Source organism: Nicotiana tabacum, chromosome 24, assembly GCF_000715075.1.
Source record: "Nicotiana tabacum cultivar K326 chromosome 24, ASM71507v2, whole genome shotgun sequence".
Classification (NCBI taxonomy): Eukaryota; Viridiplantae; Streptophyta; class Magnoliopsida; order Solanales; family Solanaceae; genus Nicotiana; species Nicotiana tabacum.
The window spans coordinates 52,389,583-52,416,458 of record NC_134103.1 but is presented as its reverse complement, the minus strand read 5'-3'; the positions used below and the strand labels follow the sequence as shown (position 1 = coordinate 52,416,458).

Sequence of the window (26,876 nt, the reverse complement as noted above, 5' to 3'; positions counted from 1 at the left end):
ATGGACGTCGGTGCGCTGGAGGACTACACCAGTTTTGGCCACCTAGTGATCCCGAGAAAGGACGTGCTGCCGGAGTTAGGTGGGTCGAGCTCTAGACCAAAGCTTGTGAAGCAGTTCCCCGCCCGGAGGGCGGATCTCAACCGTAAGAGGACGGTCATGTTTACGATACCGGCGGATACCAGGGTGCCATCTGGGCCGGTTGGCGTAGCCAGCTACCTTCATTACTTGGTAACTAAAGACGACCAAGCGAAGATGAACAAAGTGGAGGTGCCAAACCTTTTCAACGAGGTACAACAAGCGTTGAACAGGGTATGTCTCATTCTCATTACATCCTTAAAGGGTTCATTTATCCTTAGAATACTTTAATAATTTCAACATTTTTATTCCTCAGGCCTCGGTGCTTCATCATGAGAGCTTCCACCGGTCTCGGATGAAGGTGGGTCATACCGAGTTTGATCTCAAGAAGCATGTCCAGTAGAAGAACATGTACAAAGCTCTTAGTGAGCAAAACTATAAGGCCCTCAAGGACCTCCCCATCCTCCAAGCCTAGCTGGAAAGAGCTCAAAAGGAGGCCTCGATGGTGAAACAGGAATATGTCGCTCTGGTCAAAAAGGTAAGGTGTTTGAGATTAATTATGAGAGGCTAAGCGCAACTACTAACACCACAACCTCGGAGTTACAAGAGAAGATAGACTTGATCGACCAGCTTAGGGCCTAAATGAACGCTCTCAAAGCCTCGACCGAGGAGTTGAGGAGAAAAATGGATCTCCTGGCCTCTGAATGGGATGCCACCAAGAGGATTTGGCATCGACCAAGGATCATCTCTGGGTGATGAAGGATAAAGCCGACAAATGGTCTCGGCTGAACGATGAGCTCCAAGCACAACTGGACTCGGCCGTCACGAAACGAGATGCCCTCGGCCAGGAGTACACCGCGCTGAAGTCCAAGTTGGAGGCGGCTTCGAACGAGTCCTCTGAGGTTCAGGATATACTGGCCCAATAGAAGAACGATGCGTAGGTGGCCGAGGCCCATATAATAACAAAGGTTGGGTATGTGAAGTGGCTATCCCGGAGGGAGACTCTTGAGGAGATTCATGCTCGGGGGTTCGATCTAACGGTCGAGATCAAAGAGGTGAAAAGGCTTGAGGCTGAGGCCAAAGAGAGATACGAGCCCAAGGGTTCGGGCAGCGAGTCGGGCTCCGCCGAAGACTAGGAGGGAAAAACACCGGTCCAAGAAAAAAAGAGTGCAACACGTGCTTTCAGACCCAATCCTTAAATTTGACCTCGACTGAGTACTTGCATGGGTTAGTTCAAAGCATAATAAACTACAAAGAAAATTGTATTCATACCTTAGCATTAGTACCACTTTAAGTGTACCACATTCCAGTTGTTAGGTAGTCGTACACCATTCCCGAACTCGAGCTTGTTTGAGCCTTTCCCAGTTATACCGATGACTCTGTACCATCCTTTCCAGTTTGTGGTATGTAGTGTAACTTTCCTCAATACCATGTCCCCTACTTGAAAGTGTCTAAGGTTTGTCCTTCCGTTGCACTATATCCCCATTCGTTGCTTTTGGGATGCTAACCGGACTAGGGCGGCTTCTCGCCTTTCGTCTGCTAAATTTAAGCTCTTGGCCATGGCCTTTTCATTTGACATCTCCGTAGCATATTGGAACCTTAGGCTCGGTTCTCCTACCTCTACCGGAATCAGGGCTTCCACGTCGTAGACTAAAAAGAATGGTGTTTCACCGGTGCTGGACTTCGAAGTAGTTCCATATGCCCATAAGACCTCGGGCAAAATATCTTTCCACTTTCCTTTTGAGTCAGTCAATATCATCTTCAGGTTCTAGAGGATAATTTTGTTTACTGATTCCGTTTGACCGTTCCCACTTGGGTGGTAGGGTGTCGATAAAATCTTTTTGATATTGTGGTCTTCAAGAAACTTACTAACCTTTCCACTGATGAACTGCTTCCCATTGTTGCAAGTGATCTCGGCCGGTATCCCGAATCGGCATATTATATGATCCCAGATGAAGTCAATGATATCTTTTTCCTTAACCTCCTCAAACACCTGTGCTTCAGCCCACTTGGAGAAATAATTGGTCATAAGTAATATGTATTGGGCTTTTCGGGTGCTCACGGCAAGGGACCGACGATGTCCATCCCCCATTTCATGAACGACCAAGGGGAGAGGACCGGGTGAAGCATCTCCCCCGGTTGGTAAATCATCGGGGCATGCCTTTGGCATTCGTTACACTTATGAACGAAGTCTTTCGCATCTTTTTCCATCTCATTCCAGTAATAATCGGATCTGATCAATTTCCAAACCAAGGACTCTACTCCCGAATGATTTCCACAGGTACCCTCGTGTACTTCCCTCATCACATAGTCGATCTCCCCAGGACCTAAGCATCTTACTAACGGCCCAATAAATGATCTTCATTATAATTTTCCACCAACCAAGCTGAACCTGGCAGCCTTAGTACGTAGGGCTCTCAATTCCTTGGGATCCGACAGCAATTTCCCTTTCTAAAGGTAGTCTATGTATTTATTTCTCCAATCCCAAGTCAAGCTTGTTGAGTTGAACTCGGTGTGACCTTCCTTTATCACTGAGTTCATCAAATGCATTATTGCTCTGGAATTGAATTCATCTGAGTCGACTAACGACCCTAGATTAGCCAATGCATCGGCCTCGTTATTTCGATCTCGAGGTACATGTTGTAGAGTCCATTCCTTGAATTGGTGTAGGGTCACTTGCAACTTATCAAAGTATCTCCGCATCCGGTCCTCTTTTACTTTAAATGTCCTGTTGACTTGGTTAACAACAAGGAGGGAGTCATACTTGGCTTCGATCACCTCAGCCCCCAGGCTCTTAGCCAGTTCTAAACCTGTAATCATGGCCTCATATTCGGCTTCGTTGTTAGTCAATTTCACAGTTCTAATAAATTGCCTTATTATGTTACCCATGGGAGGTTTTAATATGACCCCCAACCTGGACACTTTTTCGTTAGAAGCACCATCTCTGAATAGGGTCCAAACCCCCGAGCAAGTCCCGGAGGCGAGCAGTAATTCTTTCTCGACCTTGGGGATCAAGGCCGGCGTAAAGTCGGCCATGAAGTCTTCCAAAATCTGGGATTTTATAGCAGTTCGGGGTTTGTACTCAATATCGTGCCCGCTAATCTCTACGACCCATTTGACCAATCGGCCCGAGAGCTCGAGTTTATGTATAACATTCCTTAGTAGATACGAGGTCACGACACATATGCGGTGACATTAAAAGTACGGTTTTAATTTCCTAGACGCGCTTAATAAGGCGAGTGCTAATATCTCTAAGTGTGGATACCTTGTTTTGGCATCGCCTAGGGTTCTACTAACAGAGTAAATAGGAAACTATGTACCTTCTTCTTCCCGAACCAGGACGCCACTTACCGCTACCTCGAAAACTCCCAAGTAGAGGTATAGCTGCTCATTCACATTCGTAGTGTCCAGCAAAGGAGGGATTGATAGGTATCGTTTGAGTTCTTCTAAACCGTGATGGCATTACGGCGTCCAAGACAAGTCGTTCTTCTTCTTTAGTAATAAGAAATATCAATGACTTTTGTCGGACGACCTCCAAATAAACCGACCCAATACGGCTATGCGCCCGGTCAATCTTTGTACTACCTTGACGTTGTCAACTATGATGATATCTACTATGGCTTTTATCTTGTCCGAGTTGATCTCTATTCTTTGTTGGATACCATGAAACCGAGGTACTTGCCCGAGCCGACCCCGAGGCATACTTCTCCGAATTCAGCTTCATGTTGTATTTCCTCAAATGCTTTATATGGTCCTCCGGGTTTATTTAAATTTGGTTGTACCCAGAATAGGCATCGAGAAAACTCAGTATCTCGTGCCCGGCCGTCGCATCGATCATTCGGTCGATGTTAGGCCAAGGAAATGAATCCTTTGGACATGCCTTGTTTAGGTCCTTATAATCTACATATATTCTAAGTTTGCTTCCTTTTTTAGTTACGACCACTACGTTAGCTAGACAATCCGGGTATTTAACTTCCCGTATGAAACCTATTTTTAGAAGTTTAGTTACCTCGTCTTTGATGAATGCATGTTTGATCTCGTACTGCGGCCTCATACTCTGTTTGACCAGGTGGAATTTTGGATCCAAGCGTAATTCGTAAGTTGTCACCTCCGGTGGGGTCCCTGTCATATCTAAGTGGTACCAGGCAAAACAATCGGCCCTGAGGTTGGGGGTTAACCCCGTGCTAAGTATATCTTTCTATCCGATAGGTACTCGATCAGTATGAATTGCTCCAATTCCTCCATTGTCGATTTGGTGGCATCGGTATCATCGGGTGCTATAAAGGATCTTGGGACACCGTAATCATCATCCCCGTTTATTGTACGCTCCTCCTGTTTCCCCTGCCCGGTCAGGGTCGGGACTGCTGATGACTATTTGGTTTCCTTCTATTTGACCAATCCCCTACTTTTTGACGTCGTGACCTTGGGCACCAAGGTCACATATTCAACAGCGAACATCTCCTTTGTGGTCGGTTGTTCCCCATAGATTGTTTTGATTCCTCCCGGAGTAGGAATCATCAATGCTTGATGTAGGGTTGAAGGCACTGCTCTCATGCTGTGGACCCATGGCCTCCCAAACAAGGCATTGTACCTCATATCCCACTCGATCATGTAAATTTTGTTTCCTGGGTGGCCCCAACGGTGTTTAGTGGCAGGGTTATTTCACACTTTGTGGTCTTTCACGCCATGTTAAACCCATTCAATACTCGTATTGTCGGTACGATTTAGTCCAATAATCCCAATGGCTCTACGACCCTCCACTGGATGATGTTGGCCGAGCTACATGGATCAATTAGCACATGTTTAACTCGAGATTTATTGATAAGTACGAATATTACCAGTGCATCGTTGTGAGGTTGGATGACACCTTCGGCATCCTCGCCGCTAAATGATATGGACCCTTTCGGGATGTAATCCTGAGTGCATTTTTCCTTTGTGATAGAAACTTTGGTGCATTTTATCATTGGCCCTTGTGGGACATACACTCCCCCAATAATCATGTTGATCACATGTTGAGGCTCTTCCGTCTTAATTTGCTTGTTGGCGTCCATGTTTTTGAAATGATTTTTGGCCCGCTTACTTAGGAATTCCCAAAGGTGCCCATTGTTGAATAGTCGAGCCACTTATTCCCTTAGCTGCCGACAATCTTCGGTCATGTAACCGTGAATACCATGGTATTTACGCACCAAGTTGCGATCCCTCTTTACGGGATCGAACTGAAGTGGCCTAGGCCATTTGATCTCCTAGATGCGACCAATGGCCGACATTATACTTGCAACATCCACGTTGAAGTTGTATTCCGGTAGTCTCGGTGCTTCCCTACCCCCGATTGATTTTTCAAAACCGCTCTTATTCATCAGACCCCGGTTGCTAGGTCCTTGATCACTTCTCCTGGCGTTCCTGGTTGGGTGGAAACCGGGTCTCTTTCCCCTTATGTCTGAGCTATGTGGTTGATACAAATCTCGTACCGGCCTTGGCTTATGATCCATGATTCTTTTAGATTTGTCATTCGCTCTATTGAGGTAAACAAACCCCGAGGAGGCCCTCAGCTGGTAGTCCTCAACTCTTATCTTTGACTGATACCTGTTATGAACATCGGCCCAAGTAACCGCCGGGTACTCCACCAAGTTTTGCTTCAATTGTTGGGAAGCAATGGAACTTCGAGGGTTGAGCCCTTGAGTGGCCTGAGCGGCCCAATCATCTGCAACCAATAACACGTCCAATCACTCCATCTGGAACCTCGACACGAACTCTCTAAGCATCTTGTTGTCTCTTTGCTTGACTTTGGAGAGCTCTGATTTCCTCTTCTCGACCTTGTTGGCGCTGACATGAGCTTTAACGAAGGCATCTACAAGCATAGCGAATAAATCAATAGAATTCGGGGGCAAGTTATGGTACTATATCATTGCCCCTTTCGATAAGGTTTCCCCAAACTTCTTCAACAATACCGACTCAATCTCTTCATCTTTTAGGTCGTTGCCTTTTATTGCGCACGTGTAGGAGGTAACATGCTTGTTTGGATCTGTGATTCCATTATATTTGGGAATATCAAGTATCCGAAATCTCTTCGGGATTGGCTTCAGTGCCACACTTGGGGGGAACGATTTCTGAATGAATTTTTTGTAATCCGGCCCTTTCAATATCTGAGGCACTCCAGGGATCTAATAGGCCCTCGGATTGTAAGTTTTCATATTCTTGTCATTCGCCTCTATCTTTTTCTCACCAGACTCCGCCCGTTTCGTTAAGGCTTTGAGCATTTTCATCACTTCGGAAGTTTCTCCGGGCCCGAACTCATCCGGTTTTGCAACAAACTGCTCATCCCTCCGAGCGTCTTCTCTAACCCCCTCGGGTTGGATCTTGTTATGAGCGTGATTTTGAGTCTACATCTGTGCTATTGCCACTTGCTGAGCTTGTAGCATTTCAAAAATCAATTGTTAAACTAACTCCATCACCTTCCCCTTTGGGTGCTTCTCGAGCCGGTGGTCGGGGTGCCTCGTGAATGCTATTTTCGGGATCAGTTAGCAGGTTCACGTTGATGGCAACTTGTGAGTTAGCGTCAACCGGGTCAGCGATTGGGACACCAATAAGATCAATAGGGGGTACGTCATTGCTTGGTACCACATTGATGTTTTCACCATGGTGGCCTGACTCAGCATCAACGTTCAAGTGAGTTGACTTAGAATTTGACATTTTTAGATTAACCTGAAATCAAACTTCAAAGAGCAAGTATAAAATAGAGTGTGTTATGGAGATTCATATTAAATCACAATCCTTAGCCCCACGTTAGGCGCCAAATTATTTACCCTTAAACTGAGTAACAATTGAATTTATACGTGGTTAAATGATATATGATTTAATTTAACACGAATGAACTATGAACAATAAATAATTGAATTAAAGAAAATCAGAGCGATCAAACCCAATGTAATGGATGAATAAGTCTAGCTTTGCAATGGACATTTGGAAATCGGTCCTTATTCGGCCCTCAGAACGAGCTCGATTACAACTGAATAAACAAGCAGATGAAGAACACTTTGAACAATAGCTAAAGAACAAAAATTAACTTTATTGCTTTGATATGTGTGTCAACAGTGGTCCCTAAAATATAAAAGTTCTCCCTTCATATTGTAGGGGAGTTTCAATCATAGTACAAGTCTAAATAAGGTAAAGATCTTTGGCTTCCAACAAACGTTATTACGCAGCTGATACAGGGCGAGATTTGCGCTGTAATACCCGGTGAATGGCAGATATTCCGGCCCCTCGTTTGTTCTGTCCAACTGCCTTTCTCTTAACCCCGGTTCTTCACTTTGCTCGACCTCAACGCTTGGCCATGTCTAGTCTCGGGCACACCATTCGACCTTCTTGGGTTCTGGTCTTTGGAAGCCCTCGGCACTACTCGAGCTCATATCGGATCACATTGTCCTCTCGTTTCGTTACCGAAAAATAGAGGGTAACTTTTATCCCCAATTTTATCCGTACACAATTTGATTTGTAATCTAGCAGCAATGTTCATGTTAGACACTTCCAAGTAGGATATTTAAATTAATATGTTGGTGAAAAAGTACAAGTACGATTAAAAAACAATAAAGAAAAATAAAATTTCTTTAGATTGAGGTGCGGATATTTAACTCTATTTAAGGAGATTCAAGCACACTGCAGGAAATCTTCACTGGTCCAGCAGTAATACTTTGAATTGTTCCCTCCAGAATACAACAACACTACAATATCGTGTCACTCTGACAAATTCTAGAATAGTTGTTGAGTTCAAAAGCTCCACCTAAAAGAATACCTTCCCTCAACCAAAAATAATACTCACTTTTGTAGTGAATAAGTTAAAGACTTTCACCCTTTCTCACAGCTCTCCTTTTTCACAATACAACCTCATTATTTATGTACACACTAATGGGGTAGTAATGAACATGCATTGGTGGGTTGGTGGATGATTCAATAGGCAAGTAGTAGAGTAGATAATTGGTGAGTGCGTGAAAAAAATATGAAAGGTAAGACTTTAATATTAATACTTTTTTTAATATTAAAATGCTTCTCCAACAATTTATAGCAGGTATAGTTTTGTGAAGTGGAGGAGATACTATCATCCGATAATGCAGCACAAATGTCTCCCTTAATGTATGTGTCTAAATAATAAAATTTAAAATAACATGAATATATACCGCTTTAAAATATTATCATCACTTTAAGATTGAGAGTAAAAACCTTAAAAATCACCACAATCTTAAACTCAAATCTACATAAAAGGTTGAGTCAAATCCAGTTTACCTACTTAACCTTTATAGGTTAGGAAAGGATACCTCCCTCACCTTTTGAATGGGAAAGGCATTCTTTTTCCGGTCACGCTTTCTTCTTCTTCTTCTTCTTTTATGAAAAATATAACTCTTTATTTATTCTTGTGTATACGGTCGAAATAGATTTCATCTTTCGTACGGTTGATCGAGTACGAATGGTAAGCGACCGAAGTGAGACTTCAAGACGAGTTCCGAAGATAGTACAAACAAGCTTCGAGCTCCAAGACTGATCGAGGAATCGACTCGGTATCATTATCGAGCCCATGACCAAATCGAATTGCAAAGCAATGTAAAGGTTGTTGGAGATGCACAGACCGATTGACACTCACCCCAAATATCGAACTCAAACCAAGGCCGAGGGCTCGACCCAATACCGAGCTCGAGCCAGTATTGAGCTCGCAGACAAGAGCCGTTGCAACCGCACTAGGGGAAAGAATCTTGCCGGGAATCGAGGAAGAGACAATTCATCATGGGTTCTCCAATATATCTTTTTTATTATAAATAAAGTAAGATCCCTCTACTATAAAGGGGGAATCCTTGTAAGCATAAGGGGGACACATTGTAAGAAAAGACTACTTCTATTTATTGAAGAATAAATCTCTTGAGCTTGTTTTACTCAGCATACTCACTTTTCTTGTTCAATAATTTATCTCCCATTTCTATAGCCAAGAATCTAAACATTTCCACTTATACATACGATTTATGTCAAGCTATATCACATATCCTTAGAACTACTTATAAATTTAACTATATCTGATTTTTCAGGTAAATAGTTTGGCGCCCACCGTGGGGCTAAGGGTAACAGTGGTTGTTTGATACAAATCTGCAATACACACCAGTTTACAACTTCAAATCAGCAATGGCAAACCCTCGATTGATGGCCTTACTATCGACCATGAAGCCTGCCTTCAAGATGAAACCAACAAATTGATACCCAGGGACGGAAGGCTACTTAACGATGTCACTGAAGCTCGAGTCGAAGTACCTGAAATCCAAGTCGAAGTACCGCTAGACGTCAATTCTCAAGTGGCTCTTGAGGCGAACCAACGTTCCGAACCGGAAAAAAGCATTCAGGGCGGTACTCGATCCATAGCTTGAGACACCCATAACATGGAGGAGATCAAAGTCATCTTACGGACGATCTTCGAGATGTTACAAGCCCGGCAAATAGCGATAGCTCAGTTGCAGAGCCAAACTCAGGTACAAAGCAGGCCGGAGCCCAATCCGCTTTAAGAAATCACCCACAGAATGGAGCCAGCCATAGTGAATTCAAACGAGCAAGAATCGGGGACTACTCCCAAAATTACTAAATTAATCGAGGAACTCACAAAACAAATCGAAGCTAACGATAAAAAAGTAGAAACATATAATTCCAGGGTCGATCAGATCCCGGGAGCTCCACCAATGATAAAAGGGCTGGATTCGAAAAAATTCATACAAAAGCCTTTTCCCTCGAGTGCAGCCCCAAAACCAATCCACAAAAAATTCCGTATGCCCGAAATTCCCAAATATAACAGTACGACCGATCCCAACGATAACATCACCTCTTACATGTGTGCCATCAAGGGTAACGATTTGGAAGACGATGAGATCGAATCCGTGTTATTGAAACAATTCGGAGAGACCCTCTCAAAGGGAGCGATGATTTGGTATCATAATCTGCCACTAAATTCAATTGATTCTTTTGCCATATTAGCGGATTTGTTTGTAAAGGCACATGCTAGTGCCATAAAGGTTGCAACAAGAAAATCGGACCTCTTCAAAGTAAAACAAAGGGGTAATGAAATGCTGAGGGAGTTCGTGTCCCGATTTCAAATAGAATGCATGGAATTGCCACCTGTCACAGACGACCGGGCCGTCCAAGCTTTCACCCAAGGGTTGAATGAGCAAAGTTCAATAGCATCACGTCGACTGAAGTAAAATTTGACCGAGTATCCATCGATAACTTGGGCGGATGTACACAACCGATATCAGTCAAAAATTAGGGTTGAAGATGACCAGTTAGGAGCTCCTTCGGGATCCATGCATCAGAACATGACAACTATAAAAAACCAAAGGGACATCGACAAAGAGAAAAGGCCAAACAGAGACCGATATCAACCGTACGTCGTAGATCGAATGAACCACAGTTCGACGCGCAATGCCGCTCGGAACAATTGACGGAGTGATCAAGGACAAAATTCTCGTGGGCTTATGAGCAAGAGTGGATTTGATAAATATGCTGATCCTATAGAGGCATCTCGGCTATCGGAGTGCAATTTTAGCATCGACACATCGGGTATTATATCGGCGATCGGAAGAATTAAAGATACTAGGTGGCCCAGACCCATGCAAACTGACCATTCCCAAAGGAACCCGAATCCGATGTGCAAATATCATGGTATGCATGGCCACAGGACCAAGGATTGCAGAAAATTAAGAGAAGAGGTAGCCCGTCTATTCAATGAGGGCCACCTTCGAGAGTTCCTCAGTGACCAAGCCAAGAATCACTTCGGAGAAAAGGACGCCAGCAAAAACGATAAACAAGAGGAACCTCTACATATCATTCATATGATCATCGTTGGGGTCGATACTCCACAGGGACCCGTGCTCAAATACGGCAAGATACCGGCCACAGGGGAAAAACAAACTCGAGGCTATGTACCCGAGGGCACTTTATCATTCGGAATTGAAGAAGTCGAGGGAATCTCTCAACCTCACAACGATGCTCTGGTAATTTCTATCCTATTAAATAAAGTTCAAGTTAAGCGTGTCTTAGTGGATTCAGGTAGCTCTGCGAATATCATCTGATCTTGGGTAGTGGAGAAGCTCGGTTTACAGAATCAAGTCGTGCCCGTAGCTCGGGTCTTAAACGGCTTCATTATGGCCAGTGAAACAACTAAAGGGGAAATTATTCTGCCCGTAAATGTGGCTAGAACCATCCAAAACACCAAGTTCCACGTAATCCAAGGCGATATGAGGTACAATGCCCTACTCGAAAGACCATGGATCCATAATATGAGGGCAGTGCCTTTGACTCTACACCAAATGATGAAATTCCCTACATCGGACGGTGTGAAGACAGTATACGAGGAGCAACATGCTGTGAAGGAAATGTTTGCGGTCGATGAGATTACACCGATACTAACGTTATCATCCTCAGAAAGGTCGAGCAAAAAAGATACGCGAGAAACCAAATAGCAATCACAGCAACCAGCCTCGACCGAACCGGTGAAGCAGGAAATAAAAGATGACGACGAAGAGTTTCCGACACCTCGAGCTTTCATCGTCCCTGACGACTCCGACGTCACCAAGTCGACGATCAAAGAGCTAGAGCAGGTTATATAATCAAATGTCTGCCTGAGAGAAAGGTATACCTGGGAACGGGGTTGACCCCCGAACTCAGGAAAAACCTTATTCAATTTCATATTGGTAACATAGATTGTTTTGCTTGGTCCCATTTAGACATGACAGGAATCCCACCATCGATAACAACGCACCAGCTAAGTTTGGACCCTAGGTTCAAACCGATGAAGCAAAAAAAGAAAATCTCAATCCTAGGTAAAACATGCATTTGTAAGAGATGAGGTAACTAAACTTCTCAAAATAGGGTCAATTCGGGAAGTAAAATATCCCGAATGGTTAGCCAATGTGGTTGTAGTCCCCAAAAGGGGGAACAAACTTAGAATGTGTGTAGATTATAATGATCTAAACAAAGCATGCCCCAAAGATTCTTTTCCACTGCCTAGCATCGATCTCTTGATCGATGCCACAGCCGGCCACGAGATCCTCACTTTTTTCGACACCTATTCCGAGTACAATCAAATTAGCATGAACCCGGAGGACCAAGAAAAAACTTCATTTGTCACTAAGTATGGAACCTAACTGCTATAATGTATTGCCATTCGAGCTAAACAACGCAGGGGCTACGTACCAATGCCTAGTGAATAAAATCTTCGTAGAACAAATAGGTAAATCGATGGAAGTTAACATTGATGACATGCTAGTTAAGTCCCTGCGTGCAGAGGACCATTTGACTTATTTGCAGGAAACGTTCAACGTTTTAAGGAAATACAACATGAAGCTCAACCCCGAGAAATGTGCTTTCGGGGTTGGATCGGGCAAGTTCCTTGGGTTCATGGTGTCGGATCGGGGGATCGAGATCAACCCCGACAAAATCAAAGCAATCGAAGACATCACCGTCGTGAATAGTGTGAAAGCAGTGCAAAGGCTAACCGGACGGATAGCTGCCTTATGCCGATTCATTTCAAGGTCGTCAGATCGAAGCCACAAATTTTCTCTCTACTGAAAAAAAAGAACGATTTAACCTGGACCCCAGAATGCCAATAGGCACTAGAACAACTGAAGCGGTACCTATCGATCCCACCATTACTTCACACTCCGAAGCTAGATGAGAGGCTTTATTTATACTTAGTGGTATCGGAAATCGCGGTAAGTGGTGTCCTAGTTCGAGAAGAGCAAGGTACGCAGTTTCCTATTTATTATGTAAGTCGGACTTTAGGAGAGGCAGAGACTAGATACCCACACTTAGATAAATTGTCGCTTGCTTTGATAAGCGCCTCTAGAAAGTTAAGACCATACTTTCAATGTCACCCCGTATGCGTTCTAACAACTTTCCCACTTTGAAACACTTTGCACAAGCCCAAACTATCGGGCCAACTGGCCAAATGGGTTGTCGAACTCAGTGGGTACGATATTGAATATTAGCCTCGAACGGCCATCAAGTCCCAAATTTTAGCAGACTTCGTGGCCGATTTCACACCAACCCTCATACCCGAAGTTGAAAAGGAACTCTTGTTAAAATCAGGTACATCGTCGGGGGTTTGGACCCTCTACACAGATGGTGCTTCAAATATGAAGGGATCCGGGCTTGGCATCGTATTAAAACCTCCCACAGGTGGCATTATTAGGCATTCCATCAAAACTACTAGATTAACTAACAATAAGGCTGAGTATGAGGCCATGATTATAGGTATCGAACTAGCTAAGAGCTTGGGAGCAGAAGTCATTGAAGCCAAATGTGACTCTTTGCTAGTGGTGAACCAAGTGAACAAAACTTTCGAAGTTCGAGAAGATAGGATGCAGAGGTATTTGGACAAACTACAGGCAACTCTACACCGTTTCAAAGAATGGACCCTACAACATGTGCCTCCAGAACAAAGCAGTGAGGCTGACGCACTCGCAAATCAGGGATCATCGGTCGAAGAAGATAAGATCGACTCGGGGACTGTCGTTCAACTTTCGAGATCTAAAATCGAGGGAGGGAATGCCGAGATAAATTTCACAAGCTTAACCTGGGATTGGAGGACTAAGTATATTGAATACTTAAATAACGGAAAACTCCCATTGAACTCTAAAAAATTGAGGGTTCTACGAACCAAGGTTGCTCGATTCACATTGGTTGAAGATGGAACATTGTACAGAAGGACGTTTGACGGACCACTGGCAGTATGCTTGGGATCAGGGGACACCGATTATGTTTTACGAGAGGTCCATGAGGGCACCTGTGGAAACCACTCCGGCGCCGAACCACTAATTCGCAAAATCATCAGAGCAGGATACTACTGGGATAGCATGGAAAATGACACTAAGGAGTTCGTTCGTAAATGCGATAAATGTCAAAGGTTTGCACCAATGATCCATCAACCTGGAGAGCAGCTTCATTCAGTCATTTCTCCATGACCATTCATGAAATGGGGAATGGATATCGTCGGCCCTCTACCATCGGCCCCAGGTAAAGCTAAATTCATTTTGTTTATGACTGACTATTTCTCTAAATGGGTTGAAGCACAGGCGTTCGAAAAAGTAAGAGAGAAAAAGGTTATAGATTTCATCTGGGATCACATCGTGTGTAGATTTGGTATACCAGCAGAAATAACATGTGACAATGGTAAGCAATTTATCGGCGATAAAGTGACAAAATTTCTCGAAGATTATAAAATAAAAAGGATACTCTCAACACCATATCATCCTAGTGGGAACGGACAGGCCGAATCAACGAACAAGATTATCATCCAAAACATAAAGAAAAGATTGAACAAAGATAAAGGAAAGTGGAGAGAGATTTTGCCCGAAGTCCTTTGGGCATATCGGACAACATCTAAATCCAGTAAAGGAGCGACTCCATTTTCCTTAGTGTATGGCACCGAAGCTTTAATTTCGGTCAAAGTCGGGGAACCAAGCGCAAGGTTCCGACATACATCGGAAGAATCAAACTACGAGGCAATGAATACTAGCCTCGAGTTATTAGATGAAAAACAAGAAGCGGCACTGGTTCGAATGGCTGCACAAAAACAGCGAATCGAAAGGTACTACAATAGAAGAACCAACCTCTGCCATTTTAAGACCGCGGACTTGGTCCTAAGGAAGGTCACCGTCAACACTTAAGATCCTAATGAAGGGAAGCTCGGCCCAAATTGGGAAGGACCCTATCAAGTCCTCAATACAATCGGGAAAGGGTCTTACAAACTTAGAGCAATGGATGGAAAGCCATTACCAAACAATTGGAACATATCGCTTCTCAAATGATATTATTGTTAAGGTATGATTTTCTCTTCTCTATCATCTATATACATATATTCGACACTAACTCATTGCAGGAATTCGACAAAAAACATCAAGACCTCTTGTTTCAAAGCACGCATTGTACTCTTTTTTCCCTTAATTCGGCTTTTATCCCAAATGGGTTTTTCCGGCAAAGTTTTTAATGAGGCAACAACTATGTGCTACCCGAGGACAAATCAATAGTATCTGAGGCTCCTTCATAATCAACCTCAAATACTGGGGGGCTACCACTCGAATAAATCAAGTTTGGCACAAGAAAGTTATTTTATATCAAATTCATGTTGAATAGTGTCTCGATAGAGAAAAGTGTAAGGGCCAAATGGTCAAAACGAACCATGCCCACATAGTTTTGCTCGAACTCTAGAAAAAGATATAATGACATATAAAGGAGAACTTCTTGTTTTTTCAGATATCTCACACTTGAAAAGATCTTCCTGCTTCATGATTCAAACATGCCTAAAGGCCAACCACCATCAAGAGAATTTTTTATACAAGCAATCATATAAAGCCTACGGGCTAAGATACTTTGAGTTCGAGTTCGAAACGATCACTCACTCAATTATTAAAGCCTAAGGGCTATCTTACTTCGAGTTCGAGTAATCACTCACTCATAAAAAGCCTATGGGCTAAGATACATTGAGTTCGAGTTCGAAACAATCTCTCACTCAATTATTAAATCCTAAGGGCTATCTTACTTCGAGTTCGAGCAATCGCTCACTCGGTCATAAAAAGCCTACGGGCTAAGATACTTTGAGTTCGTGTTCGAAACGATCACTCAATCAACAATTAAAGCCTAAGGGCTATCTCACTTCGAGTTCGAGCAATCGCTCACTCGGTCGTAAAAAGCCTACGGGCTAAGATATTTTGAGTTCGAGTTCGAAACAATCACTCACTCAATTATTAAAGCCTAAGGGCTATCTTACTTCGAGTTCGAGCAATCGCTCACTCGCTCATAAAAAGCCTACGGGCTAAGATACTTTGAGTTCGAGTTCGAAACAATCACTCACTCAATTATTAAAGCCTAAGGGCTATCTTACTTCGAGTTCGAGCAATCGCTCATTCGGTCATAAAAGCCTGCGGGCTAAGATACTTTGAGTTCGAGTTTGAAACAATCACTCACTCAATTTTTAAAGCCTAAGGGCTATCTTACTTCGAGTTCGAACAAGCACCTACTCGACCATTATGCCTACGGGCTACTTTACTTCGAGCTCGAAATGTTCACTCGACTACTAAGCCTATGGGCTACTTTATTTCGATTTCGAGCAAACACTCACTAGGACATAAAGGCTACGAAGGCCGAATTCAATGAAATCGCCTAAATCCTTATGAAAACATTCGCAAGGAATGAATGAAATCTTCACAAGGCAAGAAAGCAGAAGCAAGTCAGTAAAAGAAAAGGATATTAGTATAAATATACAAAAATTGCTTACATGAATAAATACAACATAGAAGCTAAGAGCTAGGCTTATAGGTTATCATCGAGAGCGGTCTCTTCTCCACTGGGCTCCCCCCCGCTATCGGACCCGCTCTTGCTACCATCATCATCGTCGTCGCCATCAGAAGCCAATGCTTCAGCATCAACTTCGAGTTCTTTGGCCCTTTTTATCTCTTCAGCAAGATCGAAACCTCGAGCGTGTATCTCCTCGAGGGTCTCCCTCCGAGATCGACACTTAGCAAGTTCGGCAACCCAATGTACTCGAGTGTCGGCAGAATCCGCTGCCTCTCTTGCCTCTATTTGAGCAGCCTCAGCATCGGCTCGATACATAGCAATAGATTTATCTGCTATGACTTTTGATGACTCAATCTCTGCCTTGGCCTCAGCAAGCCTTGTTTCAAGCTCCTCGATCCTCTTGGCCTAAGCCGAACCTTTTTGCTTGACGCTTCAAAGCTGAACATCGACCGATGATAATTTGGCCAAGATAGTTTCTTTTTCTGCAGCCAGGCGGTCGATAGTCTCCTTCCACCGATCACATTCGGCCTTGATTTGATCGACTTCTTCCTGAAGCAACCCGATCTTTTCAACCTTTTGCTGCAGCTAAGATAACGAAGGGTAAGCTTCCACAGTTGGGTCAAACCCATACTCTAATTGAACAAGGCTCACCTGTTTATCTAGTTCGGCCTCTTCTTCATGAGCCTTAGCCAAATCTGCTTGGAAGTCCCTTATAACCTCATCCTTTTGGCCGCAAAGAAGTTGCAGAGCATCTCTCTCCCCCGAGACCTTCTGAAGCTCGACCTCACACTGGCTGAGGTCGGTTCAAAACTTGCTAATGGCCTACACAGAAGGGAAAAAACACAAGTTAGGTTTAGAAAAGAACGAAGAAACTAAGCGCAGTAAAATCATTACCCGAGAAATGAAACGTTGGGCCTCTTCTAGGAGAAGAGAAACATTACTAATATCGGAGGCATCACCGACTCCAGTAAAGCAATCCCGAAAAGGATCCCCTACATTAGAGCCTCCGCCTATATCGGGGGTCTTTAATTCTCGAGCTTCCTTTAACAGCTTCTGAGAAAAGGTCAGAAGAGAAGGCGAATGACCCACTATCATGGTCCCGAGCGAATCGCTCGGGATGCTCTGATTGAGACTCGGAGTATCGGAACCGGCCCCGACCGGTGTAGCCGTCATCGGCTCAGAAGTTCTGGCGACCTCGATAGCTTTCGCGGATTGGACCACCAAAGCCAAAGCATCTTCTTCTTCTTCTCTCAGTCGTTGGACCGAGTCCATCGGAAGAGCGATTGCCTTCCTCCTCACCCTTTGAGTTTTGGGCTTGAGGTCCTCCTACCGAGAGATAGCTTTTTGCTTTTTATCTTTCCCCAGTTTCAGGACCGGGGACTTGGTTCCTTCCTCACCACTTGAAGGACTCAAAACGGCATCCTTGGTTACGCTTGTATGAAAGGAAGTCAATAACTAATGGAGCATAAAAAATGTTTCGAAAAACATGAGAAGTGACCCTTATCGTGATTCTTGGCCTCCCATCTACCCTTCGCCAAATCACGCCAAGCGCGTTCGGCATAAGAGGAAGTCGAGGCTAACTTCCGAATCCAATCCTCGAGGTAAGGTACCGCTTGTGGCATCCAAGGGAAAGCTGTATATCAGAGGGAGATATCAGATAGAATCAGAGAAAGATACAAAAAGCAAAGCTTTATGAAAATCAGTTACGGTCGAAATTCCACTCCTCAGGGAACGGCATCTTCTCTTCCGGGATAAGGTCACGGGTCCTCACGCGAATATAACGGCCCATCCAACCCCGATCCTTGTCTTCGTCGATGCTCGACATTAAGGCTTTCATTACCCGACGATGGAGCCTAATTAGTCCGCAAAAGATTTGAGGTCGATACAATCGTCTGAGCTGATTTAGAGTAAAATCTAGCCCCCCGGCCTTGTTGGAGAAGAAGCGAAGTAAGGTTACTATGCACCATAGAGAAGGATGAATTTGATCGAGGGTGACCTGATATCTTTTGCAAAAATCAATGATCACTGGGTCGACGGAACCCAACGCGAAGGGGTAAGTATAAACACTTAAAAATTCCTCCACATGAGTGATGACGCTCTCTTCGGGAGAGGGAATTTGCAACACAACCTCGGAACCCCAGTTGCAGTCTTTCCTCACAGCCTTTAGATGGCCCTCTATTATTGAGCACATGTACATCAACACATGCTCACATCGAACAAGAACCGACTAAGGATTTTCAACCTTAAAATCGATCTTTAGAGTACACGGGCCAGGAACATACTCGTGGGGAGGCGGCTCCACTGGCCCCTTGTCGCCGGATGGCCGTGAAGAGGAAGCTTTCTCCTTCTGAGGTATGATTTTTGAAGTTTTTGCCATTGATATAAGAGAAAGAAAAGTAAAGGAAGATGAAAGGTTGATGGTGCCAAACGCTGATGAAGGTGGCTCTACAAGCGGCGAAATAGAGGTAGAAAGAGTAAGAAAATTTGGGAGATTGAAGATATAAAAGTGGTAAATGATAAATGGAAGGGTTATTTATAGGTTTATACCGTGGCGGTTCAGTATCATCGGTGGCCGACCACCGTCTGACGTGCATTAAATACCTTGAAAGACTAAATCGACGGGACAACTATCACATACATCATGATCGAGCCCAGTGAAAATGTCGGCTTATAATCCGATCGAGCCGTTGAGAATTATATCGCTTCTCACCACATTCTTCCTGAGAAACGAGGGGACTATCTGTATACGGTCGAAATAGATTTCGGCCTTCGTACGTTTGATCGAGTTCGAATGGTAAGCGACCGAAGTGAGACTTCGAGAAGAGTTCCGAAGATAGTACAAACAAGATTCGAGCTCCAAGACTGATCGAGGAATCGACACGGTATGATTATCGAGCCCATGACCAAATCGAACCGCAAAGCAACGTGAAGGTTGTCGGAGACGCACAGACTTATTGACACTCACCCCAAATGTCGAACTCAAACCAAGGCCGAGGGCTCAACCCAATACCGAGCTCGAGCCAGTATCGAGCTCACAGACAAGAGCCGTTGCAACTACACTAGGGGAGAGAATCTTGGCAGGAATCGAGGAAGAGACAATTCATCATTGGTTCTCCACTATATATTTTTTATTATAAATAAAGTAAGATCCCTCTACTATAAAGGAGGGAATCCTTGTAAAAACAAGGGAGGCACACATTGTAAGAAAAGACTACTTCTCTTATTGAAGAATAAATCTCTTGAGCTTGTTTTACTCAGCATACTCACTCTTCTTGTTTAATAATTTATCTCTCATTCTATAGCCAAGAATCTAAATATTTCTACTTCTACGTACGATTTATGTCAAGCTATATCACATATCCTTAGAACTACTTATAAATTTAACTATATCCGATTTTTCGGGTAAACATCTTGATTTTTTTACACATTAACGAACGATGATTAAATATTGAAGTGTGATTAAAATCCGTAGGACAATGTTCTGTGTTCTTACTCCTTCTAGATGAAAGCTAGCTTTCAATCATTCTTTACTAAAAACAAACAAGCGAAAGCAAATCTAAGAACCATAGGACACAATATCATTATATACCTAAACAAAAGCTGATAATTCGATACTTAACAAAACTTTAGGCCAACAAAGTGACACTAACAAAATATGCAGCAGCAAAACATTATGTGATATAATAATGCCAATATAGTCGAAGAGTGAGAATCCCATATCATCATCACTTTCTTCTTTCTCTTCTCTTCCTCAGCTGTAGGTTCTTTTGTAGATAGCTGCTACACCACCAGAAGGAGCAAACATCCTTCATGACCGTGTAAATTCAATTGTACCAAAACAAACATGCCTTAAGTATGTACCAAAGATCTACAAATGCCACTGGAATTAATCATAGAACCAGTTGATCAATCACATATTGGACTATTAATCATCCAAAATTCTAGATGAAAAGTCAAGGACACTATCCCACTCACTATATGAGTTTCCTACGCTATTTTGCACAAGTTATCCAATTGGTGAAGCTTGAGATGAAACAAAACATCACCAAAAGGTGTTGATTGCATATGCAGTTGATACATCTCCATCTTGTACTATTTGGTTGTGTATCATAAATCACAATATTGTTTAATTTTAGACTTTGAATCTGTGATATCTAATTGAAGAAAAGCAACGATTTAGACTTTAGAGCACACTTTGATGGAACTTAAAGCAACCAAAGTTAGTTAATCAAATATTTGTTTCGTCTTATTCAAATCCTATGTTGCTGCCTGCCGTAAGTTTATTTTATTTTGCTTGGTAGTAGATGAGTAGAAGTGTAGAATCCAAACTTCTAAGGATTATTTAACATAAAGAAGGATGCTCTTCTAGACTTAGTATTTAACTTGGATTTCTACTATCAAATTGTTCTTGCATTCCTGCTAGAGAGGAAGCTTTCTCATTTAATTTATTTCTTACTTCGTGACTGAGAGCATATAACATGAGGTGGAATGAACTTTATTTTACAGGAAAGTGGTCCTAATATTTGTGATTGAGATGGATAAATTTGTCATGAGGTTGGATCGTTCTCAACCAAGTCCATCCTTGAGCCAGGTGAATGCCAATCTTTCTCATCTAATAGATGAACTCAATTTGGAATCACTTGAACCCGATTCAGGTGAAATAATACCAATTGCTGACTATAACCCTTGAATACGAGATGAAGTGAGAAGACAATATATTCAAAAAGGGCTTTGTCAACCTTTCGAGCATCAATTTCCCAGAACTAAAATAGGAGGGAGAATGCGTCAATTTATTCCAAGTTGGTTCAAGGTTAATTTTCTAGATAGTTGGAATATAGAGTGAAGAAATATGCGGCATATTGCCTATGCTGTTATTTGTTCAAAAATTAATTTATTCATGGAAGCGAGGGTGAATTCTATACAAAGAATGGTTTTAGGGCTTGGAATAAGGGTTTTGAAAGATTGCGTCTATATGTTGGTGATGTTAATAGTGTCCATGATAAATATTTAAAAAATTATATTATCAATGCTTGTGCAAAAGAAACATTGAAAGTTATAATTGGAGACTTAAATGGAGATTACTTTGGTATATTGGTTGATGAATCCAAACATATCTCACACAAAGAACAAGTGGCGCTTGTTTTTCGTTACGTTGATAAGAATTGTGAAGTTGTAGAGCGATTTGTTGGTCTTGTCCATGTTAGCGATACATCGGCATCATCATTGAAGGAAGCAATATATTCTTTACTTTTAGAGCACTCACTAAGTCCATCTAAAATACGTGGACAAGGTTATGATGGGGCTAGTAATATGAGGGGAGAGATAAATGGTCTTAAGACTTTGATTATGAAAGATAGTCCATCAGCATATTACATTCATTGTTTTGCTCATCAATTGCAATTAATACTTGTAGCTATTGCTAAAAAGTATTTGGATGTTGAAGATTTCTTTTGTCATGTTACTTATATGTTGAATGTTATTGGAGGATCTTTTAAGCGTAGAGATTCGCTTCGTCTTCTTCAAGCTGAAAAGTTGGAGCAATTACTTGAGTCCGGTGAAGTTCATACTGGACAAGGATTAAATCAAGAATGGGGGCTTCAAGGACTAGATGATAATCGTTGGGGATCACATTTCAAAACATTAGATAACTTTATTGTTCTTTTCTTATCTATTGTCCGTGTGCTTGAAGTGATTAAATATGAAGGTTCTACCTCAAATGATAGAAATCAAGCTAAGTATCTTCTAAGTGAGATTAAAACATTCAAATTTATTTTTATGCTACACTTGATGTTGAAAGTGTTGGCATTGTCAAATGAGTTGAGCAAGACCTTACAAAAAAGGGATCAAGATATTATTAATGTTGTGGAGTTTCTTAACATTACAAAGAAAAGATTGCAAGATATGAGAGAAAGTGAATGCGAATCTTTGTTGGAGTGTGCTTCCTCATTTTGTGTTATGCATGATATTTTGATTCCCAAGATGAATGAGTTTTATTTTCTCGAAAAGTTAAAGCGGAATTCTTCTAGTATTTGTTATTCACACCACTTGCGTGTCCAAATATTTTGTGCTGTGATTGATGTGCAACTTCAAGAGCTTAATGACCGTTTTGATGTAGTGAGTAGTAATTTGATTCTCGGGATGGCTAGGTTAAATCCAGTCAATTCTTTTGCTAATTATGATAAAGGTAGAATAATGACTTTAGCAAAGTGTTATCCAAATGAGTTTGATGAAGTACAAATTCGGGATTTGAGTTATCAACTCGATACTTTTATAATTCATATGCGATGTGGTAATGCCAAGTTCTCCAACTTGCAAGGAATTAGTGATTTGGCAAAAGCATTGGTTGAGATAAATCTTGTGGAGACTTATTCATATATTTACTTACTTTTGAAGTTGACTCTGATTTTACCTGTTGCTACCGCAACTGTGGAGAGAGCATTTTTATCTATGAAGCAAATAAAGAATGATGAGCGGAATAGCATGGGTGATCAATATTTAAATGATTGTTTAGTTTGTTACATAGAGCGGGATGTATTTACAAATGTAAGTAATGATGTTATTATTGACCGTTTTCAGAATATGAAAATTCATTGAGGACAATTGTAAAGGAATGATGTATATTTATGATATTAGTAGTATTTTGGGAAATTTTATGCTTTGCGCCAAGTTGAAATTTTTGGACCAACTTGTCACCCGGAACCTTCGAATCCTGAATCCGCCTCTGGTGCTCGGAGTACTCCTTTAGCTAGGTCTACTGCTAGATTTCTCCTAAAACCAAAGCAAACGAGTAAATATTTATTTTGTTATATGTCTGATTATAAAAAAAGATATTAAATTTTGATAGCATTCACATAACAACCTTTGTTCAGCAGGCAACTGAGGAAGAACATTCCGAACAGCACAATCAAGGTATCCAGCAGCCTTAGGGAAAATATCAACAGAAGATCGCATGCTTTCTGTTGGATGTGAAAAGAAAAAAAAGAATAGGAGTAAGAAGTCCATTTGAAGACACAATAGAAGAGAGAGATGCCCGAAGAGAAGTTTCAGAGGCTTAAACGAGAAACAAGTGCTATGAATCCACAATAACCCATTAATTTATAGTATTTGCACATACTGAATCGGCAAAAGTAACTTAGCCCACCTTCTGATACCTTTGGCTGGTAACTATCGATAGATGTTCTGGGAAGGAGCAGTAAGTTAGCTTGCGATAACGACAGCGTTGCCATCAAGTGCAAAACAGATAAGACTTCATACCAAGCACTAAAAATTGCAGTTTCCTGAATAATTGCAAATTTATAGTGTATACGGTCAAATTCGAGTTTGCCCTCCGTGTAAATTGATCGAGATTGGAACATGATAAACCGAGGGTCGTCATTGTAACATCGGGATAAGAAGTGAAGTCAGGTTATCAAGCTAAAGGTTCAGGGACCCATCAATATTGAGCTCGAGTCAATATCGAGCTCGAATCAATATCGAGCTGTGATAGGAAGCAGTGTTATCGAGCTCAAAAGCCAGGGCTCAAGAGCCAGAGACAGATCAGTACCGAACCCAGTCAGTATCGAGCTCGAATCAATATCGAGCTCGAGATCCAGAGATCGACCGATGCCAGGACCGACCAAGATCGACCTTAGAGACAAAGAGCCGTTGCACCCGCACTTAGGAGAGAATCTCGGCAGGAAGTAAGGAAAAGTTAATTAATTAATCTATCATGTGATCTCCTCTATTTATTTTTAATAATATCCAAAGTAGGCTCTTCCCCTATATAAAGAAGTGGCTATTATTTCTATAAGGGAGGTCATGAACATCAAGAAAAGAAAACAGTGATACGCTCACAAAGATTATTATATTGATATATAGTTGAGATTATCCTTTTTTGAGTTGAGACACTTATTCATCTTGCTTGTTTATAAATTATTCTCGACTCAATTTAGTTCGTATTTCATTCCTTTATACAGTCAATATTCGATATATTTCTACTTACTTTTCCGATTTGTACCAAGTTATACTACATATCCTTAAAATTACGTATAAATTCAACTCTATCCGTTTTTTGGGTAAACATATGGAAAGACAGCTCTCCTCTTGGCCAAGATATATCGTTCGAATGCAAACGAATAGAAAAGTCTATTCTAATCTGACCTCTGCATCGTCCTCTTGATTGATCCAAATAAATTGCACTTTATGTTGTAATGGGCTCCCTTCAAATACAAACTTCTCAAAATTAAAATCAACACTGTATAAATGCTACTTCTTCAGATGGCAGCCCAAATTCATACCATCTTTAACTAGCCCCAAAAGAACAGGCAAATAATCTTCAAGAGCTTGTAATAGATTTCCTATTGTTGAACCTCCTGAAATAAACAGCTGCTGATGCATCAACATAAACCAAACCAAGACAAAAGTGATAAAAGCACGCTTCAGCTTTCTTTAGCAGGCAAATTACCATGCTGAGTAAAAGTTTTCCTTCTTGTCCTTGTAATTGTCGGAGCTTCTTGCCCTGCCATAACCACTATTCTGGTTCTCAGAGCAGAAAGGCGCTCCACTAGGCTTTTTGACAAGTGGTCACGAAGAGCCAAAGAGAAATCAACCGCCATAGGAATACGTAATCCAGGAACAAATACAGCTACCTCTCCAATATTTCCTGGGCGCCTTCTATTGCCACCACTCTCTTGTGGCGTCGACACAAAGCATCCCTTATCCTAAAATTTTTCTTCTACTGCCAGTGCTAACTATCATAAATTACTAATGATCAAATATACAATAATTATGTCTTAAAAACAAATAACATCTCTTTTGAATGTGTATCTAGGCAAAAGTTTTAATAGCTACCACAAGAAAAAATTGGAAGATTGAACTAAGAACAAGTCATAAAGTGAGAATCCCAATAAATGAGGAACCAACAAAACAGTTGGCTGCTCACGAGCACTGTACTATCCCTTAGATTGCTACTATCCTCTCAACTAACTCCTTGTGATTATGTAAATGAGGATCTGTACTGGTAATCAATAAAACAACTTACCTAGAGTTTTATAATCATCAGATTAACCAAAGGTCGAATTGTCTACTAGTTTCTTCATCATAAAGAATTGTGTTAAGGATAATAAAGAAAAAAGTGACATCACTAAATACGATTGTATACGGGTGTTTACCCGAAAAACGGATAGAGTTAAATTCGTACGTAGTTCTAAGGGTATGTGGTATAACTTGACACAAATCATAAGAATAAATAGAAATATCGAGTGTTGACTGTAGAGAATGAAAAATAAACAAGGTCGAAAAGAAGATGATTTATGGATTAAGCAAGATGAATCAATCTATGAAGCTAAAAAGGATAACTCTTCAATATAGGAGTGTATGATATCTCAATTACTATGTATACAAAACTTGGTCCTTTACAGAAATATAGCCATCCCTTTATAGTGGGGAGATCCTACTTTAGATAAAATAAAAAATACATAGTGGGGAACCCATGATAAATCAGCTTTTCCCTAATCCCCGCCGAGATTCTCTCCCTTAGTGCGACTACAACGGCTCTTGTCTATGAGCTCGATCTTGATCGGACTCAGTATTGGTTGGTCTCCGATTTTAGAGCTCGCTGCGGATTTGAGCTTGATGCCGACTCGGGGTCCGGTAATAACTTGGGCTCGGTATTGGTTGGCCTCTGGCCCTTAAGCTCGATTCCATCACATCTCATCATAGTTCGAATTGGACCCGAGCTCGATAATGACTTCGAGCTCGATATTTGACTTGTCCCTGAAACTTGAAGCTCATTTATGCCTTCTTCGGATCCCACCTCGATAAGACGTACGAAGGCCGAAATCAGTTTCGACCATATACAGATAGTCCTCTCATTTCTCGGGAAGGATGTGGCGAGAAGCGATATGATTTCTCAACGGCTCGATCAGATATAAGCTGACGTTTACATCAGGCTCGATCATGACGCACGTGATAGCTGTCCTGTCGGTTTAGTATTTCATGGGATTTAATGTGTGTCAGACGATGGTCGGCCACTGTTGATACTGAACCGACGTTGCTTAATCTATAAATAGTCCCTTTCTTTATCATTTATCACTTTTCAGTCTCCAATCTCCAAATTTTATAAAGTTTTTTCTTGCATCTTCTAAGTTTATCTGTAAATCTGTGTTTTTTCTCTGCAAAATCTCTCTTCAAAAATACCAAATCTTTGTTACCTCCTTCTATTTCCGATCTTTAAATAAAAAGTGGCGAAAACATTAAAAATCATTCCTTAGAAAGAAAAAGCTTATTCTTCACAGCCCGCCGCCGACAAAACACAGATAGAGCCACGGCCTGAGGAGTGCATTCCTGGGGCGTGTGTTCTTACCTCTGATTTTAAGGTCGACAAAGGCTCCTCGGTTCCCGGCCGATGTGAGCCAGTATCGAGGTATATGTGTTCGATAACCGAGGGGCACCTCGAATAACTAAAGAAAGATTGCAATTCGGAGAACAAAGAAATAGTAATCCCG

At 41.8% G+C, this 26,876-nt stretch overlaps 1 protein-coding gene and 1 long non-coding RNA gene across 2 annotated transcripts; one reads left to right on the top strand and one right to left on the bottom strand.

The window, feature by feature from the left end:
• Positions 1 to 22,859, top strand: LOC142178147 (uncharacterized). The gene is made up of 4 exons (XM_075247476.1): positions 1 to 309; positions 392 to 474; positions 21,297 to 22,681; positions 22,786 to 22,859. The coding sequence occupies exons 1-4, from the start codon at positions 1 to 3 to the stop codon at positions 22,857 to 22,859; spliced, it is 1,851 nt and encodes a 616-aa protein (XP_075103577.1).
• On the bottom strand, positions 22,857 to 25,371 carry LOC107772159 (uncharacterized). Its single transcript, XR_012706645.1, has 2 exons — positions 23,252 to 25,371; positions 22,857 to 23,160 (listed from the first exon to the last, which is right to left on the bottom strand). It is a non-coding gene; the product is annotated as an uncharacterized LOC107772159 (long non-coding RNA).
• Between the last annotated feature and the right edge of the window lie 1,505 nt (positions 25,372 to 26,876).

Coding starts and splice junctions, on each gene's coding strand:
- LOC142178147 (XM_075247476.1), top strand. CDS start 1: ATGGACGTCGGTGCGCTGGAGGACTACACCAGTTTTGGCCACCTAGTG. Junction 310..391: donor TACAACAAGCGTTGAACAGG/GTATGTCTCATT, acceptor TTTATTCCTCAG/GCCTCGGTGCTTCATCATGA. Junction 475..21,296: donor GATCTCAAGAAGCATGTCCA/GTAGAAGAACAT, acceptor TATTCATGGAAG/CGAGGGTGAATTCTATACAA.